Source organism: Lithobates pipiens, unplaced genomic scaffold, assembly GCF_037356315.1.
Source record: "Lithobates pipiens isolate NorthernLeopardFrog02 unplaced genomic scaffold, aLitPip1_a1.2 Scaffold_13, whole genome shotgun sequence".
NCBI classification, from domain to species: domain Eukaryota; kingdom Metazoa; phylum Chordata; class Amphibia; order Anura; family Ranidae; genus Lithobates; species Lithobates pipiens.
The window spans coordinates 127,002,556-127,029,675 of record NW_027507718.1 but is presented as its reverse complement, the minus strand read 5'-3'; the positions used below and the strand labels follow the sequence as shown (position 1 = coordinate 127,029,675).

At 42.5% G+C, this 27,120-nt stretch overlaps 1 protein-coding gene across 3 annotated transcripts in view; it reads left to right on the top strand.

Moving 5' to 3' along the window:
• Positions 1-26,428, top strand: part of OCEL1 (occludin/ELL domain containing 1) — a 48,205-nt gene extending 21,777 nt beyond the window's left edge. For all 3 annotated transcript variants that reach the window (XM_077475541.1, XM_077475539.1, XM_077475540.1), the window contains exons 5-6: positions 20,209-20,259; positions 25,101-26,428. In XM_077475541.1, the coding sequence (XP_077331667.1) occupies positions 20,209-20,259; positions 25,101-25,214 (165 nt within the window). In that variant the 3' untranslated portion in view covers positions 25,215-26,428. The remainder of the gene's footprint in view (positions 1-20,208; positions 20,260-25,100) is intronic.
• Positions 26,429-27,120: the final 692 nt, after the last annotated feature.

Sequence of the window (27,120 nt, the reverse complement as noted above, 5' to 3'; positions counted from 1 at the left end):
GTAACATAGGGGGTAAGATATATGTTTGATTAGTTGTTTCATGAGAATATAAGAGATTGGTCTAGACCATGTGGTAAGTAGTGTTCAATCCAAGTAAGCCATAATGATTCGAACATGGGAACTTTATCTAGTATGGTTGCCTCTATTTTAGCGTGACTCATGGCTCGCGTTACTCTATGTTTGAATGATACCATGCATAAAGTGGGTGTTTTCCAGGCTTTTGCAATATTTTGTTTGGCAGCCGTGGTTATCGATAATAGAAGTTTAAATTGGTGGTGAGTTAAAGTTTGAGGTTTATTATTCAGGAGTGCTACCATAGGGTCTGGTTCTACTGTGGTTTTGAAAATGATAGAAAGAATTTTGAATATTTCTGACCAAAAAGCTCTGACTATGGGACAATCCCACCAAATGTGTAGTGTGTGCCTAAGTCAGCACATCCTCGAAAGCAGTTAGCTGGGTATTGCGGGAGGAATTTTAAGATACCCTCTAGAAAGCACCTTATAGTTAGTTTCTGAAGCTACTATATTCGGGGAGGCCGATCTAGTAGCCTGCCATATGCGAGTCCAGTTTAGTTTGTCTGGTTGAAGATTTAAATCATTTTCCCATTTAGATGTATAGGTTGGAGGGCAAGAGGTTGTATGCGATAATAGTTGGTTGTACAGATTTGAAATGAGCCCTCGTTTGTGAGGATCAGATTTGCAAGCTTGTTCAAAGAAAGTGAAGCTTGGGGTAGATGGATTTGAAGGAGTGTTTTGGATTAGAAATTGTTTTATTTGTAAGTATCTAAATGTTTCTTTTTGAGGTATAGCATGTGTTTTTTGTAATGTAGCAAAAGGGGTAATAGAAGAGGATTCATAAAAGTGATGAGAACGGGTTAATTCTGCATTTGACCAAGCAGTGGCGTAACTAGAACCTTCAGGGCCCTGATGCAGGAAACCTTGGAGGGCCCCCCCCCTGACCTCCGGACAGGGCTCTTTTCTCCGAGCCCGATGGTGGAACACCAGGGCCCAGTCCCAAGTGGGTGGCCGCATATAAAGGAACCGATTTAAAAAACATCAATTAAAGCCACTGTGCCCATCAAACGCCACCACTGTACCATCAAGCGCCACCACTGTACCATCAAATGTCACCACTGTGCCCATCAAACTCTGCCGCTGTGCCCATCAAATGCTGCCAGTGTACCCATCAAATGCTGCCAGTGTACCCATCAAATGCCGCCACTGTGCACATCAAATGCTGTTGGTGTGCCCATCAAATGCTGCCACTGTGAATCCCCACCACCCGCTCGCTGTCTGCCCGCCACTTACCCTGTCTTGGTGGGCCATGAGCGGGGTCCTCCATGCATCTCCTGCCATCCTCATCTCCTGTCCTCTCCTCCTGATAGGTGTCCAATAGCTGTGCCTATCATTTCAGCCAATCAGGTGATGGGTAACAGACCCGCACACCTGATTGGTGGAGAGGCAGTTCAGTGTTAGGAAAGTGAATATTAATTCACTTTTCTAACACACCTGGGTAGACTGTGAGCGTCAAGCATGGTGCTCGCAGTTCACCTATTTTGAAGCCTATTAGAGCCCATGGCTCTAATCAGGTGCTGCAAAAACACCCCCCGCCGCTGTAATTCAGGCTCCCGACACCCCAAAAGGGACCAGACACCTAAATATGGGGGTGCCAGCGGTGGCTATGGATAGATTCATGCTATGCTATGCATGAATCTATCTATTGGTCATAGAGGGTGTGGCTGGAGAGAGGGGGTGGCACCTGTGCACCCTTTTGGATGCACCGCCACTGATAAACACATGCACATTCACATACATACATATGCATACATGCACACTCACATACATGCGCACACACACACATGCATACATACACATACATATATGAACACACACACACATACAAGCATGCTCACACACACATACATGCTCACACACATACATGCTCACACACACACACACATGCATGCTCACACATACACACACACACATACATGCATGCTCACACACACACATACATGCATGCTCACACACGCACATACAAGCATGCTCACACACACACACACACACACATACAAGCATGCTCACACACACACATACATGCATGCTCACACACACACATACAAGCATGCTCACACATGCACATACAAGCATGCTCACACATGCACATACAAGCATGCTCACACGCACACATACAAGCATGCTCACACACATACATACAAGCATGCTCACACGCACATACATACAAGCATGCTCACACACACACACGTACAAGCATGCTCACACACGCACATACAAGCATGCTCACACACACACACACATACAAGCATGCTCACACACACACATACATGCATGCTCAAACACGCACATACAAGCATGCTCACATGCACATACATACAAGCATGCTCACAAACACACATGCAAGCATGCTCACACACACACGCACATACAAGCATGCTCACACATACACATACAAGCATGCTCACACACACACACACACAAGCATGCTCTCACACACACACACACACACATACATACAAGCATGCTCACACACACACACACATACAAGCATGCTCACACACACACATACAAGCATGCTCACACACACACATACAAGCATGCTCACACACACACATACATACAAGCATGCTCACACACACACACACACACACACACACACACATACAAGCATGCTCTCACACACACACACATACAAGCATGCTCACAAACACACATATAAACACAAATGCAGTAGCTAGTCTTATAAAAAAAAAAACGGCAGACATTTACAGTACCTTGGCTCTTCCTGCCAGGTACTGCACTGTAGGGGGAGACAAAGAGCACACACTTTACCCTAATGTGAGGAGCTCCCGCACAGTGCCGATTTCAGTTCGGCTGATGATTGAGGAGCTCCTCTCAGCCTCCCCTCCTACGGAAGAGTACAGGGGGCCTGAGGGCCCCCTGCAGCAAGGGGCCCGGTCGCCATGGCGATCTTGGCGACCCCTATAATTCCGCCACTGTGACCAAGTAAGGAAAGATGATGGAGAAGTTCAGGCAGGATAGAAAGATGGGTTATTAAGGAAGGAAAGAAGGGGGTTATGTTCGGATTGGAGACCAAAACGAGCTCTTAGTCTGTCCCAAATTGAAAGGCTATGCTTAGTAATAGGGTTAGTAATTGCTCGGCGTTGTGCTGGTGGGAGCCAAAGAAGGTTTGCAGTTGATAAAGGATCACATTCTACTGATTCAATTATAACCCAAAGGGGAATTTCTTTTGTAGCGTGGTATTTAGGTAACATGGCTAATTGGGCAGCATAATAATATTTAGAGAAATTAGGAACGCTCAATCCACCACCAATACGAGGAGTGTGAAGGGTAGATTGTGGGAGGCGGGGCTTAAGTTTTCCCCAAATGAATTGGGAAACTTTCCTCTGTAATATGCGTAAGAAATATGCTGGAACCTGTATTGGAAGCACTCTGAAGAGATATAGGATCTTAGGAAGTATTGCCATCTTAATTACAGAAATTCTACCCATCCATGCCAATGGGAGAGAGGACCAGGTTTTCATTAATGTTGAGAGGTGAGTTAGCATGGAGGGGTAGTTTGCTGAATATAGATTAGTTGGGTTAGCTGTAAATATAATTCCAAGATAAGTAATTTGTGTTGATGACCATGTGAATGGGAGGGAGTCTTGCAATTGCGCCTGCAAGTCAGGTGGAATAGAAATGTTTAAGGCTTTGGACTTATGAGTATTTATTTTGAGTCCTGATATTGATTCAAATTTGGTTAGGATATCTATAAGATTTGGGGCTGAGGTAAGTGGTGAAGTTAGGAAAATAAGAACGTCGTCAGCAAACATACATAGTTGATAACCTCCTAGTTCGAGGCCTTTAATATTTATATTGGAGCGTATAAGCTGTGCTAGAGGTTCGATTGCCAAAGCAAATATAAGAGGGGAAAGGGAGCATCCTTGTCTGGTTCCTCTCTCAATGGCAAAGGATTCGGAACGGTATCCAGAATATGACACATATGCTTTTGGGTTTTGATACAGAGAAGAGATCCAACCTCTAAATTGTGTTCCGAATCCCCATCGGATTAGGATGGAGTTGAGATAGGACCAAGAAATAGAATCGAATGCCTTTCTTATGTCTATAGAGAGGAAGCAGGTAGGTATACGACGGGATCTTGCTATGTGGGCTAGGAGGGTAGCACGGCGAATGTTATCACCTGCTTGTCTAGAGGGAATAAACCCTGTCTGATCTTTGTGAATGAGGGAGCCTATTATTGGATTTAGTCGGTTAGAGAGGATCTTGGCTAGAATTTTAATATCTAAATTAAGTATTGAAATTGGTCTATAATTGGACCAAGAAGTGTCATCAGTGTTCGGTTTTGGAATCATGGCTATGGATGCTAATAAGGATTCATCATGAAAGGAATGGTTTGTGAGAAGGGAGTTAAAGGCCTCTACCATAAGGGGAGATAGTATAGTAGTAACATTTTTATAAAATATAGCTGAGAAACCATCAGGGCCTGGACGTTTGTGGATTTTGAGAGTTTTTATTGCTGTTTGGACTTCAAAATCTGAGATTGGTTTATCAAGAAGTTCTTTTTGAGCAGTCGAAAGGGAGGGGAGTTGTATAGAGGAGAGAAGGGTATCAAAATTTTGCTTGGTCAAATTTATGAGTATCTCGGTATAGGTCAGTGAGTCCTTTACTAAACTTATGGATAATTTTGAGAGGGTTACTAGAATAATAATCTTTGGATAATTGGAGGCGGATCGGTTTAGGGGTATAGTTTGCCTTGCGTAGGGCTAAGGCTAAGAAAGTAGTCGGCTTATTGGCTTTCATATAAAAAGTATGTGCTGATTTTCTGAGAATCTTTTCAGCGGAGTCTGTTAAGAATAGGTCTAGTTCTAATTTGGCTTTTTCATATAATTGTTTATTTTGCTGTGAGGGTGAGTTTTGAAAATTCTCAGAGGCTTTATAAAAAGCATCATCAAGTTGTGCATGTAGTTGTTTTTGTTTTTTCCAATGATATGCAGACCCCTCTGATAGATGGTTTAAGGGCTTCCCAAAGTGTCAAAGGGTTTGTATCTAAGGGATTGTTGTAAGCAAGGTAGTCTTGTATAGCATTTTCTATATCTTGTCTGTATTTAGGTTTGGTTAGTAGACTGTCATTTATACACCAGGTACAGTAATTAGGTCTTGGAATTAATGATGAAAAGAATGCCATTACAGCATCATGATTTGACCAAGAGCATGGTACAATTTGAGAGTTAAGGATAAGGGGAGAGGTACTAGTGTTTATAAGGAGATGGTCAATTCGAGAGAATTGTTTGTGAGGATGAGAATAGTGCGTATATTGTTTCCTTATAGGGTTATGTTCACGCCAAGTATCTAGTAAGGAATGCTGATTAAGAAGGTTTTGGTATGAAAGGCGCTGAGCATTTATTGGAGTCGGGGATTTGTCTAGGAATGGATCCACAGAGCGTTAGGGTACCAGTTTTATGTGTATCCACTAGTGAGAACAAGTGAGAGAGGAAGGACAATGGATTCTTATTCGGGGGATAGTAAGAGACTATGGTAACTTTGCAGTCTAGCAAGTGGCCAGAGAGTAGTAGGTATCTTCCCTCTGGATCTTTAATTTCTTTTTTAAGTATAAACGGTGTGGTACGGTGAAAAGCTATTAAGACACCTCTCTGTTTGGTAGAGGCCAAGGCAGTATATGTCTGGGGGTATTGTTGACTGAAGAATTTTGGGAAGGATTGTGTTGAAAAGTGTGTTTCCTGTAAACATACCACTTGTGCTTTAAGCTTGGAAAAGTATTGGAACACTTTAGTTCTCTTTGAGGGGGAGTTGAGTCCCTGTACATTGAGGGTTAGAATATTTAAAGTCATTTTTATGAAGAAGTGGAATATCAGGAGAGTTGTGGGTATTTGGTTAGGGCAAGGAAGGGTATATGGGGTAATGTAGATAGGAAATGAAAAGTATGAGTTGAATCTGGTAGTTGAAAGGAGTATGAGAAGCTTTGGTATAGAAAAAAGGGTGGCTCCTATGTGGAGCAAGTATTCAGTGGGTGGTAAAAATAACCAACCAATGGATACTGTAGGTCCAAAGAGTATCCGATTACAGCATCGGGTACTCGAGGATCAAGTTGAATGCACAGTACGTTATGACCGGGATTATGACAGCCATTCAAAATAGTCTATAAATTTGTAAACAAGCAAGTTTTTAGAACTATTATATAACTATAAAATTATACTCGGTACATTAACAAAAGTACTAAAAAAAAAAAAAAAAAAAAAAGGGTATGAAATAAAAATAGAATTAGTGAAGCATCTCTGAGGTCGATTTTAAGATGATTTATAGTGCTTGTCTCATTAATTATAGCTGTCCTGTACCCATTAATCAGAAGTAAAACCCCGACAACAGGTCCAGGAGAGGATAATAATATATATAATTTCTTATGAAATGAAGGTGTTGCAAATATACAGAGTATTGGCACTATATTAGCATTTAAATTAAGAACGTTATATTATGTTAGGGTGTAAGACCCATCACAGTTTTGTTTACTGATAATGTCACTGAATATATGATTTAAGGCAGAACATGCCCTAGGGGTTCTATATCACATATAAGAATATTAACATCAGTCCATCTGTTCTTCTTGAGCTGATGGAGGTGAAGCAGTACGGCACCTTTTATGCATACTGGGATGATCTGAAAGATTAGAAGTGTCCTGTGGTTGTTTAGGAGAGTTAGATATTGCTCGACGTTTGGATCCTTCAGCTGTTCCCTCTGATGTTGACAGGCGAAGATCTTGAATTGCTTCAATGAGATCATCTTCCGTTTTACAGGTGAAGGTAGAACCTCGGTGAGAAAAGGGGACAGCAAATGGGAAGTTCCAGCGATAAGAGATGCGATGAAGTTGGAGAATCTGCAAATGTGGCTTCATCGCCTTTCTTTTCATTAGAGTTTGCTGTGAGAGGTCTTAAAAAATCTGATATTTATGCCCCTGAAAGATTAAGGATTCTTTACTATGGGCTGCTTCCATTATTTGTGCTTTAGTACGGAAGTAGTGTAATTTTATTACAATGTCCCTGGGGGGGCCATCATTTTTCTGGGAGCCAGGGTTCTATGAATCCTGTCCATTTCCAGGCGCTCTATAGGAATTGATGGGACTAATTCCTGGAAAAGCGCAGTAATAGTGGATTGGAGATCTTCTATAGCCTCAGGGATGCCACGGATACGAAGATTAGATCTCCTGGCTCTATTTTCAAATTCCTCGAGTTGGCTGCTGAGGGAAGAATTTTCTTCCCTAAGGGCTTCTATTTCTTCTTTTTGATTATTTGTAATAGCTTCCAATTCATCCATTCTCTGTTCTAGGACAGATGTGCGACGGCCCACCTCACGAATCTCTCGTGTAAGTCTCTCAGTAATTGTATCTGAGGTGTTTTGTAAAGCCTTTTGTAAAACTCTCTCAAATTGACATAATAAGTCAGAGCCAGGAGGAGAGTTCTGTAAAGTAATGGGAGTCATTCCAAAATCAAAATCTGTCTCACCTTTCTGTGTAGAGGGAGAAATCCTTATTTGTGTCTTTTTCTGTGAGGAAATATTGCAGGGGGATGATGCTGCCGCCATTTTAGCAGTAGTTCCAGTCAGCGATGTTTGGGCTTTTAAAGTTTTAGATTTAGATTTTTTCCCACTGTACATAGTATCAAAATGTGCCCTGATGTCTCAGTGACAAATGTAACAGTTTTGTAAAGCGGTGTGCTGCTATAACTTGACGTTATTAGCTGTCAGGTCCCGGTATCCACTGAGCTCTAAGCAGCCATGTACTGCTCAGTTAGCCGCGCGCATGTGCACTCCCTCAGACCTACTTCTTTGCATTTCAGCTGACATTTAGCAATTATCTTTTCTTTCCTTTTTTCCCATAAAAAAGGCAAGGAGAGGCACCTATCAAACATTTAGATGAGATTTTAAGGTTATACATTTTCATGTACAATGGAAGGTTCTTCAAATGATTGCAATTGGTTGTTAGTGCCCTCCATAAATGGCTATGCTTACTCATGCTCTAATGTAGTGAACATTCTACTCCATATACCTTAGATAATTTCCTTGTCTCTTTTCTATTCTCTATATTCTTCAAATAGTTAATGAGGCGCTACAATGAACAGTTTACCAGTTTATGTTTGAGAACCTATTCCCCTACGGCACAAAAAAATGCTCCTGCATAATCTGTTTTAAATCCCAACATATAGTATGTGGGTGATAATATTAAATTAGATGTTGTATACTGATGCAAACCCCAAAAGTTCCATGAGCCCAGCTACTCAATTCTAGTTTGACTAGCAGGCGCTGACCGAATTTCAATCTATCGATCAACTTGTGTAGAAACTGCCTGTAAGTAAACATCAAGTGTGTTGATGGGGGAATCAAGTCATTTTTTGTTTCACTCAACCAGTTAGTTGAACAAAAAGAGAGATCAATAGCTCTTGAAGGGGATGATAAGGAACTATATACAAGATTTTACTAATGAGAACGGTATCATTAGTAGTAATTAGCATGGATTCATGAAGAATCGTTCTTGCCAAACCAATCTATTAACCTTCTATGAAGAGGTGAGTTGCCATCTAGATAAAGGAAGGCCCATGGACGCGGTGTATCTGGATTTTGCAAAAACATTTGACACAGTTCCCCATAAACATTTGCGGTACAAAATAAGGTCTGTTGGCATGGGCCATAGAGTGAGTACATGGATTGAAAACAGGCTACAAGGGCAAGTTCAGAGGGTGGTGATAAATGGGGAGTACTCAGAATGGTCAGGGGTGGGTAGTGGGGTCCCCCAGGGTTCTGTGCTGGGACCAAACCTAGTTATTTTTGTGTCATAAACAGCCTGGACGATGGGGTAAACAGTTCAATCTCTATATTTGCGCTACTGCTGCTAAAGCAAACAGAATATTGGCATGCATTAAAAAGGAGATCAACTCCAGAGATAAAACGATAATTCCCCCGCTCTACAAGTCTCTGATTCGGCCGCACCTAGAGTATGCTGTCCAGTTCTGGGCACCAGTCCTCAGGAAGGATGTACTGGAAGTGGAGTACAAAGAAGGGCAACAAAGCTAATAAGGGGTCTGGAGGATATTAGTTATGAGGAAAGGTTGTGAGCGCTGAACTTATTCTCTCTGGAGAAGAGACGCTTGAGAGGAGATATGATTTAAATTTATAAATACCGTACTGGTGGCCCCACAATAGGGATAAAACTTTTTCACAGAAGGGAGTTTAACAAGACATATGGCCACTCATTAAAATTAGAAGAAAAGAGGTTTAACCTTAAACTACGTAAAGGGTTCTTTACTGTTAGCCCTTGTACACACGGTCGGAGATTCGGACCGTTTTGTCAGATAATCCGACTGTGTGTGGTCTCCATCAGACTGTTTCCGTCGGAATATCCGACGGACCAACTTTTCCAACTTGCCGGTAAAATTCTCAGACAAAATGCTCCGATCGGACATACTCCGATCATCCGATGGACAAAGTGCCACGCATGCTCAGATCAAATTCCTAGACCAAAGCTATTGGCTACTAGCCTGAACGTAGTCCCGTCATAACAAAATAACGCCATCACGTTATGTACAATCGGATTTTCCGACAACTTTGTCCAACCGTGTGTATGCAACAGTTTCGGACAAAATCCGTCAAGCAAAATCCAACGGATTTGGTTGTCAGAATGTCCGACCGTGTGTACAAGGGCTAAGAGTGGCAAGGATGTGGAATTCCCTTCCACAGGCGGTGGTATAAACAGGGAGCATCGATAGTTTCAAAAAACTATTAGATAAGCACCTAAATGACCACAAAATACAGGGATATACACGGTAATACTGACATATAATCACACACATACGTTGGACTTGATGGACTTGTGTCTTTTTTCAACCTCACCTACTATGTAACTATGTAACTATGTTTAGGAGCTTACAGTGAGGGAAAAAAGCATTTGATCCTCTGCTGATTTTATATGTTTGCCCCCTCACAAAGAAATAATTAGTCTATAATTTTAATGGTAGGTTTATTTTAATAGTGAGAGACAGAATAACAACAAATATATCCAGAAAAATGCATTTCAAAAAAGTTCTTCATTGGTTTATGAGTGAAAATAAGTATTTGATCCCCTATCAGTCAGCAGGATTGCTGTCTCCCAGGTGTCTTCTATACAGGTAATGAGCTGAGATTAGGAGCACTCCCTTAAAGGGAGTGCTCCTAATCTCAGCTTGTTACCTGTATAAAAGACACGTGTCCACAGAAGCAATCAATCAATCAGATTCCATTCTCTCCCCCATGGCCAAGACAAAAGAGCTGTCCAAGGATGTCAGGGACAAGATTGTTGACCTACACAAGGCTGGAATTTTCTACAGGACCATCGCCAAGCAGCTTGGTGAGAGGGTGACAACAGTTGGTGCGATTATTCGCAAATGGAAGAAACACAAAATAACTGTCAATCTCCCTCGGTTTGGGGCTCCATGAAGGATCTCACCTCCTGGAGTCTCAATGAACTTGGGAGCGGTGAGGAATTAGCCCAGAACAACACGGGAGAATCATGCCAATGATCTCAAGGCAGCTGGGACCATAGTCACAAAGAAAACAATTGGTAACACACTACGTTGTGAAGGACTAAAATCCTGCAGTGCCTGTAATGTCCCCCTGCTCTGCATATGTACAGGCCCGTCTGAAGTCCTTTAATGAACATCTGAATGATTCTGAAGAGAAGTGGGTGTTGTGGTCAGATGAGACCAAAATTATTCTCTTTGGCCTCAACTCAACTCACCATGTTTGGAGGAGGAGGAATGCTGCCTATGACCTCAAGAACACCAACCCCACCATCAAACATAAAGGTGGAAACATTATGCTTTGGCTGTGTTTTTCTGCTAAGGGGACAGGACAACTTCACCGCATCAAAGGGATCATGGACTGAGCCATATACCAACAAATTTTGGGTGAGAACCTCCTTCCCTTAGCCAGGGCATTGAAATTGGGTCGTGGATGGGTATTCCAGCATGACAATAACCCAAAACACACGGCCAAGGCAAACAAAGGAGTGGCTCAAGAGGAAGCACATTAAGGTCCTGCAGTGGCTTAGCCTGCCTCCAGACCTTAATCCCATAGAAAATATGTGGAGGGAGCTGAAGGTTCGCAATACTAAACATCAGCCTCAAAACCTTAATGACTCAGAGAGGATCTGCAAAAAGTAGTAGGACAAAATCCCTGCTGAGATGAGTGCAAACCCGTGGCCAACTACAAGAAATGTCTGACTCTGTGATTGCCAACAAGGTTTTTTGCCACCAATTAAGAAGTCATGTTTTGCTAAGGGGTCAAATACTTATTCATGCAAATCAATTGATAACTTTTTTTAAATGCATTTTTCTGGATGTTTTTGTTGTTATTCTGTCGCTCACTGTTAAAATAAACCTACCATTAAAATTGTAGACTGATCTTTTTTTTGTCAGTGGGCAAACGTATAAAATCAGCAGGGAATCAAACAGTGGCGGCCCGTCCATAGGGGGCGCCCGGGCGCCGCCCCCCCTCCAGGCAGTCACAAAAAAAAAATAAAAAATGAAAAAAAAAATATTTTTTTTTTTGGAAATGGCCCTTTAAAAAAAAAAAAATGAAAAAAAGTCCTTAAGTGCACTGTGTACGAGCGCCGGATACAGTGCAGCGCTGGACACAGTGCACTATGTGAAGACGCCACGTCAACGCAATCACAAGATTGCAGACGCGGCGCTTCATTTGCGGGGTTTTAACCCGCCTTGTGGCGCTAGTACAAATGCAGATCTGCATCCGCCCGGCGCCCATAGGTTTACAATGCTATGGGTTTGAGTGACAGACTAGTTAGCCGTCACTTCCGGTCTTCCCCTGTCGGATCAGCGCGCCGAGCGGAGGAGCAGAGGAATGTGAACTGCTGCTGGCCTGCTGCACTATGAAAAAACAAGGTTAGAATTGCTGGAAATCCACAGGAGGGGGGCAGAGCTACAGGATGGATGGAGGGGGAGGCTTTACACGGGCAGCACTGACGATCAGCATCATTGGAAGATGAACTCTAACTGGCAGTTTCAAGCTACCGCACATAATGATTGCCTTTTGCACTCACTTATTTAATAAGCTCAGCTATGAAAGTTAACAATGGATTTTCCTCTGTGGATAACCTTGTGCTTGTGGATTGATAAAAGATGAAGAAGTGAAATGATCCTCTCTAATATATAGTAATTCTCACATGCATGTCTACAGAAGTAGATAATGCAGGCAGCAACACTTACGCTGGCCACTGGTTAACCAGTTATAACCAGTGGAGGCTCTTGTGAAACACACAGCCCATATGAAGCCTCCCCCCACCCACCCATCCCTCTGTCCCTGATTCATCCCAACCACCATCTCTCTGTCCCTGATCCCTGATCCATCCCACCCACCATCCCTCTGTCCCTGATTCATCCCAACCACCATCTCTCTGTCCCTGATCCCTGATCCATCCCACCCACCATCCCTCTGTCCCTGATTCATCCCAACCACCATCTCTCTGTCCCTGATCCCTGATCCATCCCACCCACCATCCCTCTGTCCCTGATTCATCCCAACCACCATCTCTCTGTCCCTGATCCCTGATCCATCCCACCCACCATCCCTCTGTCCCTGATCCATCCCACCCACCCATCCCTCTGTCCCTGATTCATCCCAACCACCATCTCTCTGTCCCTGATCCCTGATCCATCCCACCCACCATCCCTCTGTCCCTGATCCATCCCACCCACCCATCCCTCTGTCCCTGATTCATCCCAACCACCATCTCTCTGTCCCTGATCCCTGATCCATCCCACCCACCATCCCTCTGTCCCTGATTCATCCCACCCACCAGCTCTCTCTCCCTGATCCCTGATCCATCCCACCCACCCACCATCCCTCTGTCCCTGATCCATCCCACCCACCATCTCTCTGTCCCTGATCCATCCCACCGTCCTTCTGTCCCTGATCCATCCCACCTACCATCTCTCTGTCCCTGATCCATCCCACCCACCATCTCTCTGTCCCTGATCCATCCCACCCACCATCTCTCTGTCCCTGATCCATCCCACCGTCCTTCTGTCCCTGATCCATCACACCTACCATCTCTCTGTCCCTGGTCCATCCCACCCACCATCTCTCTGTCCCTGATCCACCCCTCTGTCCCTGATCCACCCCTCTGTCCCTGATCCATCCCTCTGTCCCTGATCCATCCCTCTGTCCCTGATCCCATCCCACCCACCACTGATCCAACTCCCCACCCCACCTCCATCCTTCTGTCTCTGATCATCACCATCCCTCTGATCCCACCACCAAAGGAAAACATGTAAGATATTGCATTATTGCAGTCACTAAATGTGATGACTGTATTTGTTTTATTTTATTAGGCTTTCTTGTACTTCATTGTCTGCGGTGACCTCTGCCTATTGCTGTTTCCCGAGCACCTTTTTTGTGTTTCCTGTTTTTTTTTCTCTGGTGAACGAGGAGTGTGGCTGGGCTGTCAGACATATTGATGTGTCATTAGAACCTGGTGTATAATGTAGAGCCTGGTATATGATGTACAGAGCCCTGTCTATAATGTAGAGCCTGGTATATGATGTACAGAGCCCTGTCTATAATGTAGAGCCTGGTATATGAAGTATAGGGCCCTGTGTATAATGTAGAGCCTGGTATATGATGTACAGAGCCCTGTCTATAACGTAGAGCCTGGTATATGAAGTATAGGGCCCTGTGTATACTGTAGAGCCTTGTATATGATGTACTACAGGGGACGGAGTTGGTGGATTCTATAATGGGTGGGGCTTATGAGAAGTGGGATGGGTCAAAAGGGTGGGCGTGGTCTAGCGCCCCCCCATCTTAAAACTTCACCAGCCGCCACTGGAATCAAATACTTTTTTCCCTTACTGTATTCTATAGGTTAAAGTAAAACTATTTTGGATAGAGTAAGGGAGAGTTATAACCCCTGTCATATCTTTTTTTGACCATGTGTGTTCCATTGCAGAGATTTCTCTTCACTTCCTGTCCCATAGCCAAACAGGAAGTGAGAGAAAAACCCTGCAAATGAAGGAAAATTATTTGGTGACCCCCAGGTCACCAGAACTAGTGTCCCCATTGGAAGATTACCCCTCTATTACTTATCTGGGGACAACCCAAAACTTAGAATTTTCTTTTACTTACACTTTCAATGATAATAGCAAAAAGGACAATTAGAGATGATGAATCTCCTTAACAGGGCACAACAATAAATCTGACAGTTGATCTAATCCCTCTCCACTCTCTTCAAAATTAAAAAGAAGTTTGGCCTTTAGTTATACTTTAAATGTCAATACAGGATCATTTCTGAGTATGAACACATGGACACAGAGGTGTAACTTGAAGCTTGTGGGCCCCGATGCAAAAGTTGACATGGGCCCCTCCCCTCTACCACCCACCAGTTCCACTGTGTATGCAGATACGCCCACCTCATGCCAAGATACTCATAGTGGCTTAAGAGTTTGAGTCTCTACACAATATGTGTTGCAATACACTGGCTGATAGCATACCATTGCAAACCCCCATAGTCCATTTGAAAATGAGAATTAACAATATTAATCTCATGTAAAAAAAATATTTCACACCTTACATAATACAAATCATTTATATGATTAAAAATGGGACCCCTGGTTCAATCATTATAAACACTTCTTAAACCCTGAATAATAATACTTTGCATCAGAGATCGTTGAAAAATATAAGTTGTTTATGGTATTCAAGGATATTACTGTTAACATGTTAGTCAACTATAACAAAGTACATCTATCAACTACTGTATACTTTAACATAATCTTCCTTACTTGTAAATCTCATGTAATGCTTTTCCCTTGACATATGATATCACTTTTTTGTACCATTTTGTTTTGTACCCAATAAATATAGTTTGTAAACAAAAAAAGACTTTGAGTTTCCAGAGTTCCTCCTTACATCAGAGGACAAGGACCCCTGGCAGGTCACTTGGCAGAGCTCTTTCCCATCCCAGCACTTTAGACGGCTTCTCCCCCCCACACTACACAGGGCTGAAATCACATTGCTTTACACACAGCCTGTCAGTCTTCACAGGGTGTATCTGGCTTTTATGTTGCCGTTCTGACCCGTGAAATGCTCTGGTCGGAACGACCGTGTAGTTGCAGTAGGCAGATACACCCTGTGCAGATCATGGCTAACTGGATCATGGCTATGTTGTAAAGGAATGTGATTTCAGCCCTACAGAGGAGGAACAGTATAGAGTGTTGTAATCGGAAAGGAGCTCAGCAGCCGAACATAGCATCCAGGTCGAAGGGGCTTTGGGGGAGGGTACAACTTAGATCTGGGGGGGGCAAAGCCATGTGACACAGCACACTTTCCCGTCCTGGGCTGTTCTCATCCCATGCTCCTCTTCTTCAGGAAATGGCTCGCAGCTTCTCCCCAGCCAATGAGAATGGAAGGGTGTGGACTGTGGAAGGCAAACTGAAAGCCCAGTACTGGAACGTGGCTGTGGGGCCCTAGGGCAGATCAGAGATGGACTTTGAGGAGGATATGATAATATGACAGGGAGGCTGCAGGGGTCCCCTGGAGCTGGGGGTGGGGTTGCAATTGTGACCCCTGCAACCCCTTATGCTATGTCTGGATAATATAAGAAATAACTAATATTTAGTACATTTTTGCAATACATGCATATTCTCCCAAGTTTAGGGGTACATAGTACTCCTACTCATAGGCACAAAAAAGTAAATAGTAAATAAAGGCACCTATGTATTTTTTGAAAAGCCTTTAATTATGAAAATCAAAACATGTACATCAATCTTTAATCACGTCATCCCTCAATCAGGGTGAACTAAAAAAAAAGAAAAAAGAATAAACCCTGTTTCTGCCCCTGCTGCTAAAATTATACAAAGGGGTGGGTCTCCCAGATAATGTAATTGGCCAAATATGGCCATGGACATATTTTGTCAATGTCATTACCCAGATATGCCCATGTGGCTTTATGTGGTTAGTGATGTCATGCTCTCCCCACACGTTTGTTTACATTATTATTATTATTATACAGGATTTATATAGCGCTGACAGTTGACACAGCGCTTTACAAAATTGAGGCAGTCAGTACAATTACAATACAATTAAATACAGGGGGGAATCAGAGAGCCCTGCTCGTTATAGCTTACAATCTGGGAGGCAGGGTCAGGTTATACAAAAGGGTAATAGCTGTGGGGATGACGTAATGGAGAAAATAGTGCAGTTGTTAGATGGAGGCAGGATAGGCTTCTCTGAAGAGGAAAGTTTTCAGGGATCGCCTAACTAAAACTGGATACATTTGGAGACAGTCTGACAGATTGGGGTAGCGAATTCCAGAGGATGGGTGAAGCTCGAGAGAAGTCCTGGAGGCGGATATGGGAGGAGGTGATGAGGGAGCTAGAGAGCAGAAGGTCTTAAGAGGAACAAAGAGGGCTATAAGGTTGGTATTTTGAGACTAGGCTAGTGATGTAGCTGGCGGCAGAGTTGTGGATGGCTTTGTAACTTATTGTTAGTATTTTGAATTTAATTTGTTGGGCAAATGGCAGCCAGTGGAAGGATTGGCAGAGATGGGTAGCAGACACTGAGCAATTTGTAAGGTGGATGAGTCTGGCAGCAGCATTCATGATGGACTGAAGGAGGGGTAGTCTATTTAGAGGCAAGCCAATGAGGAGGGAGATGCAGTAGTCAAAGCAAGCAATAACCAGGGAGTGAATCTAACGTAGTTTAGAGATGTTTTGCGGCGGTTGAGGCGGCAAGCTTTGGAAAGTGATTGGATGTGAGGCCGAAAGGAAAGTTCAGAGTACAAGATAACACCTAGCACCCTAACATGTGGGGATGGGTGGATGGTTGTGCCATTGCTCTTGACAGATAAGTCAGGGGAAGAGGCACGTGGAGGAGGAAATATTATAAGCTCAGTTTTGGACAAGTTGAGTTTGAAGAAGTGGTGTGACATCCATACAGATATGTCTGTTAGTAAGTTAGTGATGCACGAGGAGACTGATGGAGTGAGTTGAGGGGTGGAGAGATAGATTTGTGTGTCGTCAGCGTAGAAATGATATTGAAAGCCGTGAGAGGTTATCAGCTGACCCAGGGAAGAGGTGTAGATTGAAAATAAAAGAGGTCCAAGAACAGAACCTTGGGGGATCCCGAAGGAGAAGGGAAGAGGAGTGGAGGAAGTAGAATTGTAAGTGACACAGAAGGTGCATTGGGATAGGTAGGATGCGAGTCACTGAAGAGCACAGTCATGGAGACCAAGGGAGTAAAGTTTTTTGAGGAGGAGGGGGGGGGGGGTCAACCCGAGTCAAAGGTAGCTGAAAGGCCCAGAAGTAGGAGTACAGAATAGTGTCCATTGGTTTTTGCAGTTAGTAGGTCATTTGTGAGTTTTAAAAGAGCAGTTTCTGTGGAGTGTTGAGGGCGAAATTTGCAGATTTGTATTGGTTGAAGACTTTGAGAGACTTAGTCTTGTGCCACAGACGCTCAAGAGTGCGACTATGTTTTTTGAGAATTTTAGTGTCATCTGTTTGCCAGGGTTGTGGGGGTCGAGGTCTGATTCTGCATGTAGAGTGGGGAGCGAGCTTGTCCAGGGTGGAGGACAGGGATTTATTGTAGATGGAAGTGGCTTGGTTGGGGCAGGACAGGGTAGAGATTTTGTCATAGAGGTGGTCAGTAGCAGAATAGAGGAGAGAAGAGTTGAAGTTGCAAAAGTTTCTATGAGTGATGGTTAGGCGATTGGAGGGAAAGGTGGTGGAAGACAGGGAGAGAGAGAAACTAATAAGGTGATGGTCAGTGAGAGTAAAAGGATTGTTTGAGAAGTTGCATGGAGTGCACAGGTAAGAGAATGCAAGGTCAAGGGTGTTGCCATCAGAGTGAGTAGAATGCTGTACCCATTGCTTCAGGTCAAATGAAGAGGTTAGACTAAGAAGTTTAGAAGTAGCAGGAGTGTTTGTATTAGCTGGGATGTTGAAATCACCGAGAAGGATTGTGGGAATTTCAGAAGCGAGAAAGTAGGGTAGCCAGGCAGAGAACTCATCAAGGAAAGTCGATAATGGTCCATGGGCTGGTAGATCACAGCAATTCTGAGCCCACGTACACACGGTCGGAGATTTTGCCAACCAAATCCGTCGGATTTTGCCCGTCGGATTTAGTCCAACGGATTGTGTCCGAAACTGTTGCATACACACGGTCGGGCCAAGTTGGCGAAAAATCCGATCTTTCAGAACGTGATGACATAATTTCGTTACGATGGGACTACATTCAGGCTAGTAGCCAATAGCGTTGATGTAGGAATTTGATCTGAGCATGCGTGGCACTTGGTCCGATGAAAATGCTCTACACATGATCGGATTAGGTCCGTCCGGCCCAGTTGGTCGGGAAATATTTCCAACATGCTGGAAAATTGGGTCAGACGGAGATTCGGACGGAATCAGTCCGATGCATACCACACACAGTCAGATTATCTGACGACACGGTCCGATAAGACTCATTCCGACAGATTCTCCGACCGTGCGTACAAGGGCTTAGGGAAGTTGGAGAGAATAGGCGTATACAGTGAGCTTCAAATGATGAGAGGGAAAGAAATGGAGGGGAGTGAATAACTTGGAAGGTGCTTTGGGGAGATAGGAGGAATCCCACTCCTCCTCCCTTACATCCATTAGGCCTAGGGGAGTGAGTCCAGTGAAGGCCACCCTGGGAGAGGGAAGCAGGAGAAAGGGTGTCAGATTAGTGGAGCCAGGTTTCGGTGATAGAAAGTAGATTAAAGGAATTAGTGACAAAGAGGTCATGAACAGCAGTGAGTTTGTTGCAGACAGAGCGGGCGCAGGAGAGGGGGAGGCTGGCGTTGGGAAGAAGAGGAATGGAGACTAAATTGCGCAAATTGCAACTACTGCCAGAGGGTGTAGGGTGATGGTGATGGGTGTGTTGGGTACAGTTAAATAAGGGAGGCCCAGGGTTTGGTAAAATATCTCCAGTGGTTAGGAGCAGAAAAGTAAGGGAGGTAATATGAGAATACGATTTGTATGAGGGGACATGCTTCAGTAACCTGTTTTTTTTTTTTTAGAAAGTGGGCTTAGAGTTAGAAAGAGGTGATGAGTGCAGTAATAGAGGGAGGGGAGAAGTGAGGGTGATATGTACAGATTGTGGGGTGGAGCAGAGGGGTGAAGAAAAGTGAGTTTGAGGAGAGAGGCTGCAATTGTGAAAAGGAGGAGAGGTAAAGAGTGCATGTTTCAGAGAGGAAGGTTAGATAATTTGGAAATAAGGTCACCTGCAGTCTGCTCTGGTTTGCTTTGTGCAAATCGCTGAAGTACAAGAGTGGGAGTGACACTTATTTAAAGTGTATGTTTACATGGCCAGGGATCTCTAGCCAGTAAATTAATGAAGCTGGATGACTTAACTGGTTGCTAAGAATGAGGTAGGTGCCTTTCTTGGCAACCATTGACAGAAAGAAAGCTGTCAAATATAGTAGTGGTAAAATTTGATGTGTGTCTCCTGCTGCAAGCAAGAACAGCCAATATTTGTTCACTGAACCTTGAGCTCCTCTTTAGCTAAAAGTCAGGTTCTTGTTTCCTTAGAAAAAGGAAGCTTGAAATTTCAGCGCTTAATATTCACAACAATGCCATGTTTCTTTTTCCCATGCCTTATATAGTAATCTTAGTGATTGTCCGTTGTTTTCATTTTAATTTTTAATAACATATGCATACTTTAAAAAAAAATACAATATAGAGAAAAGCATCTGTGTTAAACGGAAAACAGTTTTAGACCCATTCAAATTAGTGTGCTGTGCTACCGAGCGTATTACACACCACACATTCCATGGCTTGGTGCACTGTAGTGGCATTCATTGTGAATGGTTCCCCAATGCACCTTCCCAATCCACATGCACTGTAATGCGCAGTAAAGCACACTACCACGCTTCGTGCTGCACTGAGGTATACAAAATGCTGCAGGTCAAATGTGGAGCATTAGGCCGTCCTTTCAAATGACTGGGATACTTTAACAGAATAAACATTAATGCATGTCAAAATGTCATTAACAGGCATGTTTGAAAGGCCCGTTGTGAAACTTAGTTGTTTGAAAGGGTCCTAATATAAAGACTTAATCTGATTCATTTAATTTTTAGCAGTGTCTTTTTTCAATGTCACAGGCACCAGATAGGATAAAAGTCATCGCTGAAAAATATGAGAAGAAAAAAAACGTAAGTGCATGCAAAGTATATTTACAGTTTGGACCATGTCTAATTGAAGAGTCGTGGTTTTAGTGGACATAATAATATGCACACTGTACATGCCAGCATTGCCAATAACATTAATATTTTTAGTAAATAACTGAAGCCTTAAGCCTCTCAATCCTTGATTAAAAAAACCTAATCTGGTTCTCTCTGCCCTTCAGAAATGGCCTTTTAAACATTGGAGACATTCATCTCTCTCTCCTCTTGTCTTCAAAGTGGGATTCCTTATAGCCAACACATCGGCAAAGCCAATGGCTGAACAGGTGGCCTCATCTTGCAAGGAACTCAATTTTTATTTTTGCATAGGGTTAAGGTGGGGTCTAGGTCTAGGACTTCCTTTTTTTTTAATGGTATTACCCAGGTTGCATTGACATCCCTGCCCAACTTTGATTCCGCAAGGAAGGGACGACCTTAGGAGTAAAAACATTAAACAATGTAAATTAAAAATAATAACTAAATTTGTAAACACTTAAATAATAAATTATTGTCTCTGTAACTTTTTTTCCCCAGGAAGTCCTGATTTAAGATAGGGAAGGCAACCCATGGCTGTAGGATTCCTACCTGTCTAATCCCCCCCCCCCCCCCCCCTCTATTTGCTGCTACCTGCCCATCTCCCTGCTTTGTGGAAGGGAAAGTAGCTATTTTTAGTTTTGCATTGCTGTCGCTGCCCGTGTTTGCTTTGTCGGGGCAGGTAGCCTTTGGCCATAGGCTTATACACTAGAATTTGCTGCTGCCTGCCCTTTTCCCACACATGGTAATATACTGTCACCTAGTTTATTTTGCATACCATGAGGTAATGGAAACAATGAAAGACATATACAAGTGTAGAAGCTTAAAATGATCATCTGAATTAATTGAATACCTCCCTGAGATAAGATCCACCTCTACAAATAGTACATATATTATCAATTAATTAGTTAATTGTAACACCAGATTTGTGGTATACATAACCATTTGTAACATGTGTAAGATCTAATATGTAGGCCGTATGACAAAGATAGTTTGTGATAGATTAAGAGACCAAGTGTGTCATATAAGATCAAATAAAAGAGAACATTTAGCAAAACATTTTATACATGCACATGATAAGGACACTGGGTCTTTGAAAATACAGGTTGTGATGAACCCTTGTCCTCAACAGGACTATGTCTGCTGTAAATGCTTTCTCTGTCTGGTACCACATGATCCAAGATCTTTTAGCCCACCCAGTCACCAGCCGTAACACAGTGTAAGGTGAACAACAACATCAAACTGATTTATTATCACACATGTACACAACAGATATGCAACTCGGGACCATCACCCCCCCCCCCCCCCCTTTGTAATTCAGGATGGGGTAAACTGTCCAATTAGCAAGAAGAGCTGTTAGAGGAATCCCCCCCCCCCCCCAGCCAGGGCAGACAGAGACAATAAAACAATGGAATACAACCACACCCCAAACAATCTCAGCAAAAGAGTCCAACAGCATTAGACAACACACAATATATATATATATGTACAATGTTCCAGTGTGACTGCAAAGAGAGTCTGACTAGTACAGATCAGAATGGAGTTCTCGGGTTCCCTACCCAAAGTGACTCCCATCACACAGGTTTATAGACCTTTCTTCTCAATCTTTCAAATTTTTGCCAATAAAAAATAGGGATGAGGTGCCATATACCCTGAGGACTTTCCAGCCATACCCCATTTTGTCTTATTTTTTTTTATGTTTTCCTTCTTTATTCCCCCTCACTTTCTCTGTTCTTCTCCCCACGATGTAAAAAATCCAAGCTAAATGGAAAAGTTAAAAAAATAAATGATCCAAAATATGTAATACCAGTATAGGGTGTCACTGATGCTGTCTGTGAAAATCGTACTATTCAATCATACCAAATACAGTTTAACGGCAGCTCTCAAGCATGTAATTGGATGGATTGACGACATTCCCATGTCACCCTCAAAGTCGCATTAAAGTTAGAACCTCCTCCCTGCTGTATGATATTTTTTTTTGCATTGGTACATTGCTCCCTATCCCAATTTTGGCAAATCAATTAGCCTTGAAAATGTCCATAATTGATTATCGAGATTCACCTCACACAGACTTCAGTTTTAAAGTGGTTCTAAAGTCTAACTGTTTTTACCTTAATGCATTCCCTACATTAAAGTAAAAAAACTCCTCGTTAACTGTCTCCCCCCTCCCCCAATTCCTAAACACTTACCTGGTTCCTGTCACTTCTCCAGCACTGTCCCATCTGCAGTACTGTCATAGGCTCCTGTGCTGTTGCTGTCAGTCAAATCCTGTTAGGAGGATAGTGAGGAGTGTGGCCGAGCTGCGCTGTGTGTGTCTACGGATACACACAGCCTGGCTCAGGAGCTCGTCTGTCTGGGTGCCCCCAAAGCATCCGTCTTGCTATGGAGGCATTTTCAGAAAGAAGGAGGGGACAGAGCTGGTGGTGGACCACCAAAGAAGTGGAAAGGAACCATATCAATGTTTGAACTTCAAGCTTGGCTCGAAAAATCTCCCCACACACACATAAACTAAACCCAAACATATTCACTCATCCTTAGTAGAGTGTCAACCAACAGTTAGTTCATTTATTAAGAAATTAAGCATTTAATGTGGGAATGCTTGGACAGTTAACGTAGGTTTATGCTCTACAAAATTGTTAAATAGTAAACTTAAAAAAAAAAAAAAAGTTAAGAAAAATATAGGCAGATTCAATGTGCTACTTGGGCTTTTTCTGCTGTTACCCATCTATATTTCCATAAAATGTGCATGATCCTCACCACCCCTTTTTTAAATCTACTTTATTTTATTACTTTTTTCTATCTCACACTTATTCTACGTAGTATGATCTGTCTACTCCTGTGGTTTATACCTTTAAAATTGAAAAGTTTAATTTACATTGCAGCTGACTAGCATAAAGAAGACTTTGGCTCCTCTCTTGAATGCAAACACCAAATTTAAGACTTCACTGTAGGAAGACACTATTTGACTAATTGCACAGCTTCTCTTGTCAAAAAAAAAAAAAAACTAATATTAATAGCAAAACCATGATAAATTACTAAATAATGAAAAAAAAGAAAGAAAGATAAAGCACCTTTTTTTTACTATTGTCTGACCATTATAAAATATTTGTTAGATTTTCTTTTAACTAGGTCAGTTCCCCGAGAACGTCCAGCAGCAGAAGTTGAACCATTATTTAGGAAATATAAAAACTGAGCACTGAGAAACTATAGACCAGTAAACTTGACTTCTGTGATTTTCACATTATATGAAGTTACCACAAATTTAGGGATGATATACAAAAATATTTAACAGTATATTATATGTGTGAGTGGTGTGTGTGTGTTTGTGTGTCTAGTGGTGTAGTGGTTTGGGCGGCACAGTGGCACAGTGGTGTAGTGGTTTGGCCGGCACAGTGGCACAGTGGTGTAGTGGTTTGGGTGGCACAGTGGTGTAGTGGTTAGCACTCTCAGCTAGCAGTAAGAAGGGTTGCTGGTTCAAATCCCAACCACAACACTACCTGCTTGGAGTTTGCATGTTCTCCCTGTGACTGTGTGGGTTTCCTCTGGGTTTCCTCCCACACTCCAAAGACATGCAGGTAGATCAATTGTCTTCTGTCCAAAATTGACCCTATTATATGAATGGGGACCTTGGATTGTTGCCCCCCTTAAGGGTAGAGACCGATGTGAGTGTGCAATGTACAGGGATAGGGACAATTGTAGACACTCAGGTTGGTCTGGTGTCTTTATTCAACCTTACTAACCATGTAACTGTATATAGATATAAAATTCTGCAATCTGAGTTTGTGCCCCATAACTGTCTGGAACAGAAACAAATGGCACAAGGATTAAGCAAGTATATCTATCTGTACATGGGGAAAAACTGAATAAAGGATAAAGGGCATGTTGTGTTAACTGTCTATATGGGGGTGCAGTGGTGACTCATCTATCTGGCTTCTCTGGGTCTTCCTGCTGGTACTCTTCATGCACCTACCTATTTAGTAGTCTTCTCTTTTTTTTTTCATCTCGATATTTCCAGGAAACTCTTATTATTTTATCTTGCATTCAATATCTAAAGCCACAGTCACAGGGAGAACATTCAAACTCCAAGCAGGAGTTGTGTTGTGGTTGGGATTTGAACCATCTTACTGCTAGCTGAGAGTGCTAACCACTACACCACAAGCTCTTTTTACTTTGGAGAGAGTAAGGAATTGTTAAAAACCACATTCACTTTTGAACTTTTTTGCAGACTGTGTCCCATTGATTGGTTACTATGTACAGCTGCACCAGTTTCTGAGTGCACCTGTTTTAGAAAATCTTCCCCCTGTGTGCCCAGTTGTGAAAGTTTCCCTCTATTCTGGTGACAACTCAAATGTTTGCATTTTCCAATCACTTTTGGAACCGGTATCAAATAGAGGGGTGAATCCCCCTAACACACACATAAAAGAAAAACTCACAGGAGTTCTAACACCTCTCCATTTCACACAAAACTTGGAGTTCTAACACTATTCTATCCAAAATCAAAAATTGTTTGGTCTTTAGATACACTTTACTTTTTGACAAGTTTTGTAACAATAAAATATGGAAATAATAAACATCAAGAAAAAGTATAGAAACTTAAGCATGCAAAGGGTTTGGGAAAACAAATGAAATAATTAGTTCCTTCACATGTTACTGATGCTAGAATGATCCAAGGAACTGAACAGTGAACTTTGGTGTATTGAAACATTCCTAGGAGAGTTTGGTCAGCTGACTATCCAGGTTAGGAACTTGATGTGCCATGATTGTGTAATTACCCCCTGTTGTTTTTTTCTTTTTCTCAGGATCCTGCATTCATAGAGAAACGGGAGCGCTGTGTCTATTTAAAGGAGAAATTAAGCCATATCAAGAAGCAGATTCAAGTTTATGATCAGCGTGAAGGATCTGTATATTTCTGAAATATGACACACAAACCACTGAGAACAATTCATTTAAGATATCCAGAAGTTGATCCAGAACTGCAGACCAAATTTGAAGAAAGTGAGAGAGAGAGAGAAAAAGAAAGACATAGAGGACTCATTTACTAAAGCAGCCCTTCCCAATCTTTCTACCGCAGAGGAACCATTGAAATCATTTTCAGGTCTCGGGGCACCTTCAGATAAATGTAATTAAACAGGGTCAGAGGGAAGAATGTCTCTTACATTGGTGATCAGTGAGAAGAATGCCTCCCATAAAAACAATTAAATGATCAACGGTGTCCTGCTGCTGGCTCTGACAAGTGGTCTTGGACCCAGAATTATGCAGGCACCATCAGATGGGAGGCCAGTCAGCCACAGCTCAAGGAATCTCTGGAGGAACTCTAGTTGAGAATGGCTGTACTAAAGGAATAGAAGCTGTTTACGTAGCAAAGTCAATGTTAGTAAATAAGGTGAAAGTACCCAATTATGAGCAAAGGAAAAAAAAAAACCTGGATTTATTTATACAGCTTCACAATATTCATTAATCTCAGTGAATGTTGACTTCATTATGCAAACTGTAAGTGAATTAACCCAAGTTTACTGCTGTGCACTACAATGCCAGCTAGACTCTAATTGCTATAGACAACATTCATTTTTACAAACGACAAGTATAAAAAAGGCCTGGCTTACAGATTTTGATTAGCAGCACATTTCAGTTTAGTGTGAATAATAAATCTTTCAATATGGGGCTAAATTAAAATCACAGAGAAATTCCCGAATTGACCGTATTGTTTAGGACTTGACTGCTCTTTTAGAATGTATTGATACATTACTGTGTATTTATGTATAGAAATATTTTTTTTCGAAAATTCTGTTTATAGTGTTATGTACAAGTTCATAACCGTAAAACGTTTTTATCTTTATCCACCTATTGATTTGCAATTGAATGTTGTAAATATTTTCAGATAATGATTTATTTATGGTTTTTCTTTGAAGAACTTGTTACTCCATGGACAATTAAAGTCCCACCATAACCTTCTTCTATGCCTCCAGTCCATAAGAGCATATAAGCAGCCCATAGTTGCTTTGCTTTTCCTTCCTTACACTATGGGTGGAAGGAAAGGAAATCACTCAATTCTCTCATCAACACAGTCAGTGTTGATGGGGGAATGCGGCCTGCAGTGCTATTGCTATTGTTCTGTCGGGGGGTGGGGGGGGGGGGGTTGGGGCAGGGAGTCTTCCCAGCAGGCAGAACACAATGATTAATGCTAGCAGATATAGCTGCTGGCAGTAATTGCAAAAAATCCAACAGGCTAGTTGTACCCAAGTCGATTGATGGATGGACTTGGATATAATCAGCTTGGCCATACATTATTCAAATCTCAGCCAGTCCCTGCTAAACAGGCCAAATTTGGATCCATGTATGGCCAGCTTACGTCCTGTTCTGTTCCCTGGCTGTATTGTGCAGTAAAATCACCATGTCGTTGTTTGTGCTGGCTGTCAGCTCCACCCCAGGCTGAAGCCCAATTAATGGACATTCCAATGGGGCAGCTACAGCACAACATTCTATCCACAGTCCTCCTCAATATACTAGATGCGACCCGGTGTTCTGATCTGGCTGTCTCTGATTTAGCCCACGTTCACATCGAGTCCTTTTAAGATGCGATTTGACATGCCAAATCACATGCCAAATAGCCGCCTTTTGATGGCAACGGCACCGTCTGAATCTGTGCAACACCGACTTTGCAGCACTGCACCGATTCCCAAAAGTAGTTCTTACACTACTTTTAGCGACTTCAGGGGCAATTTGAATAGACATCTGTGCATGAACTCGCACAGATGTCTATCAAATCACCCCCCGAAGTCGCACTGAAATTCTGGTTTCACATTCACGCAGTTTGAATGT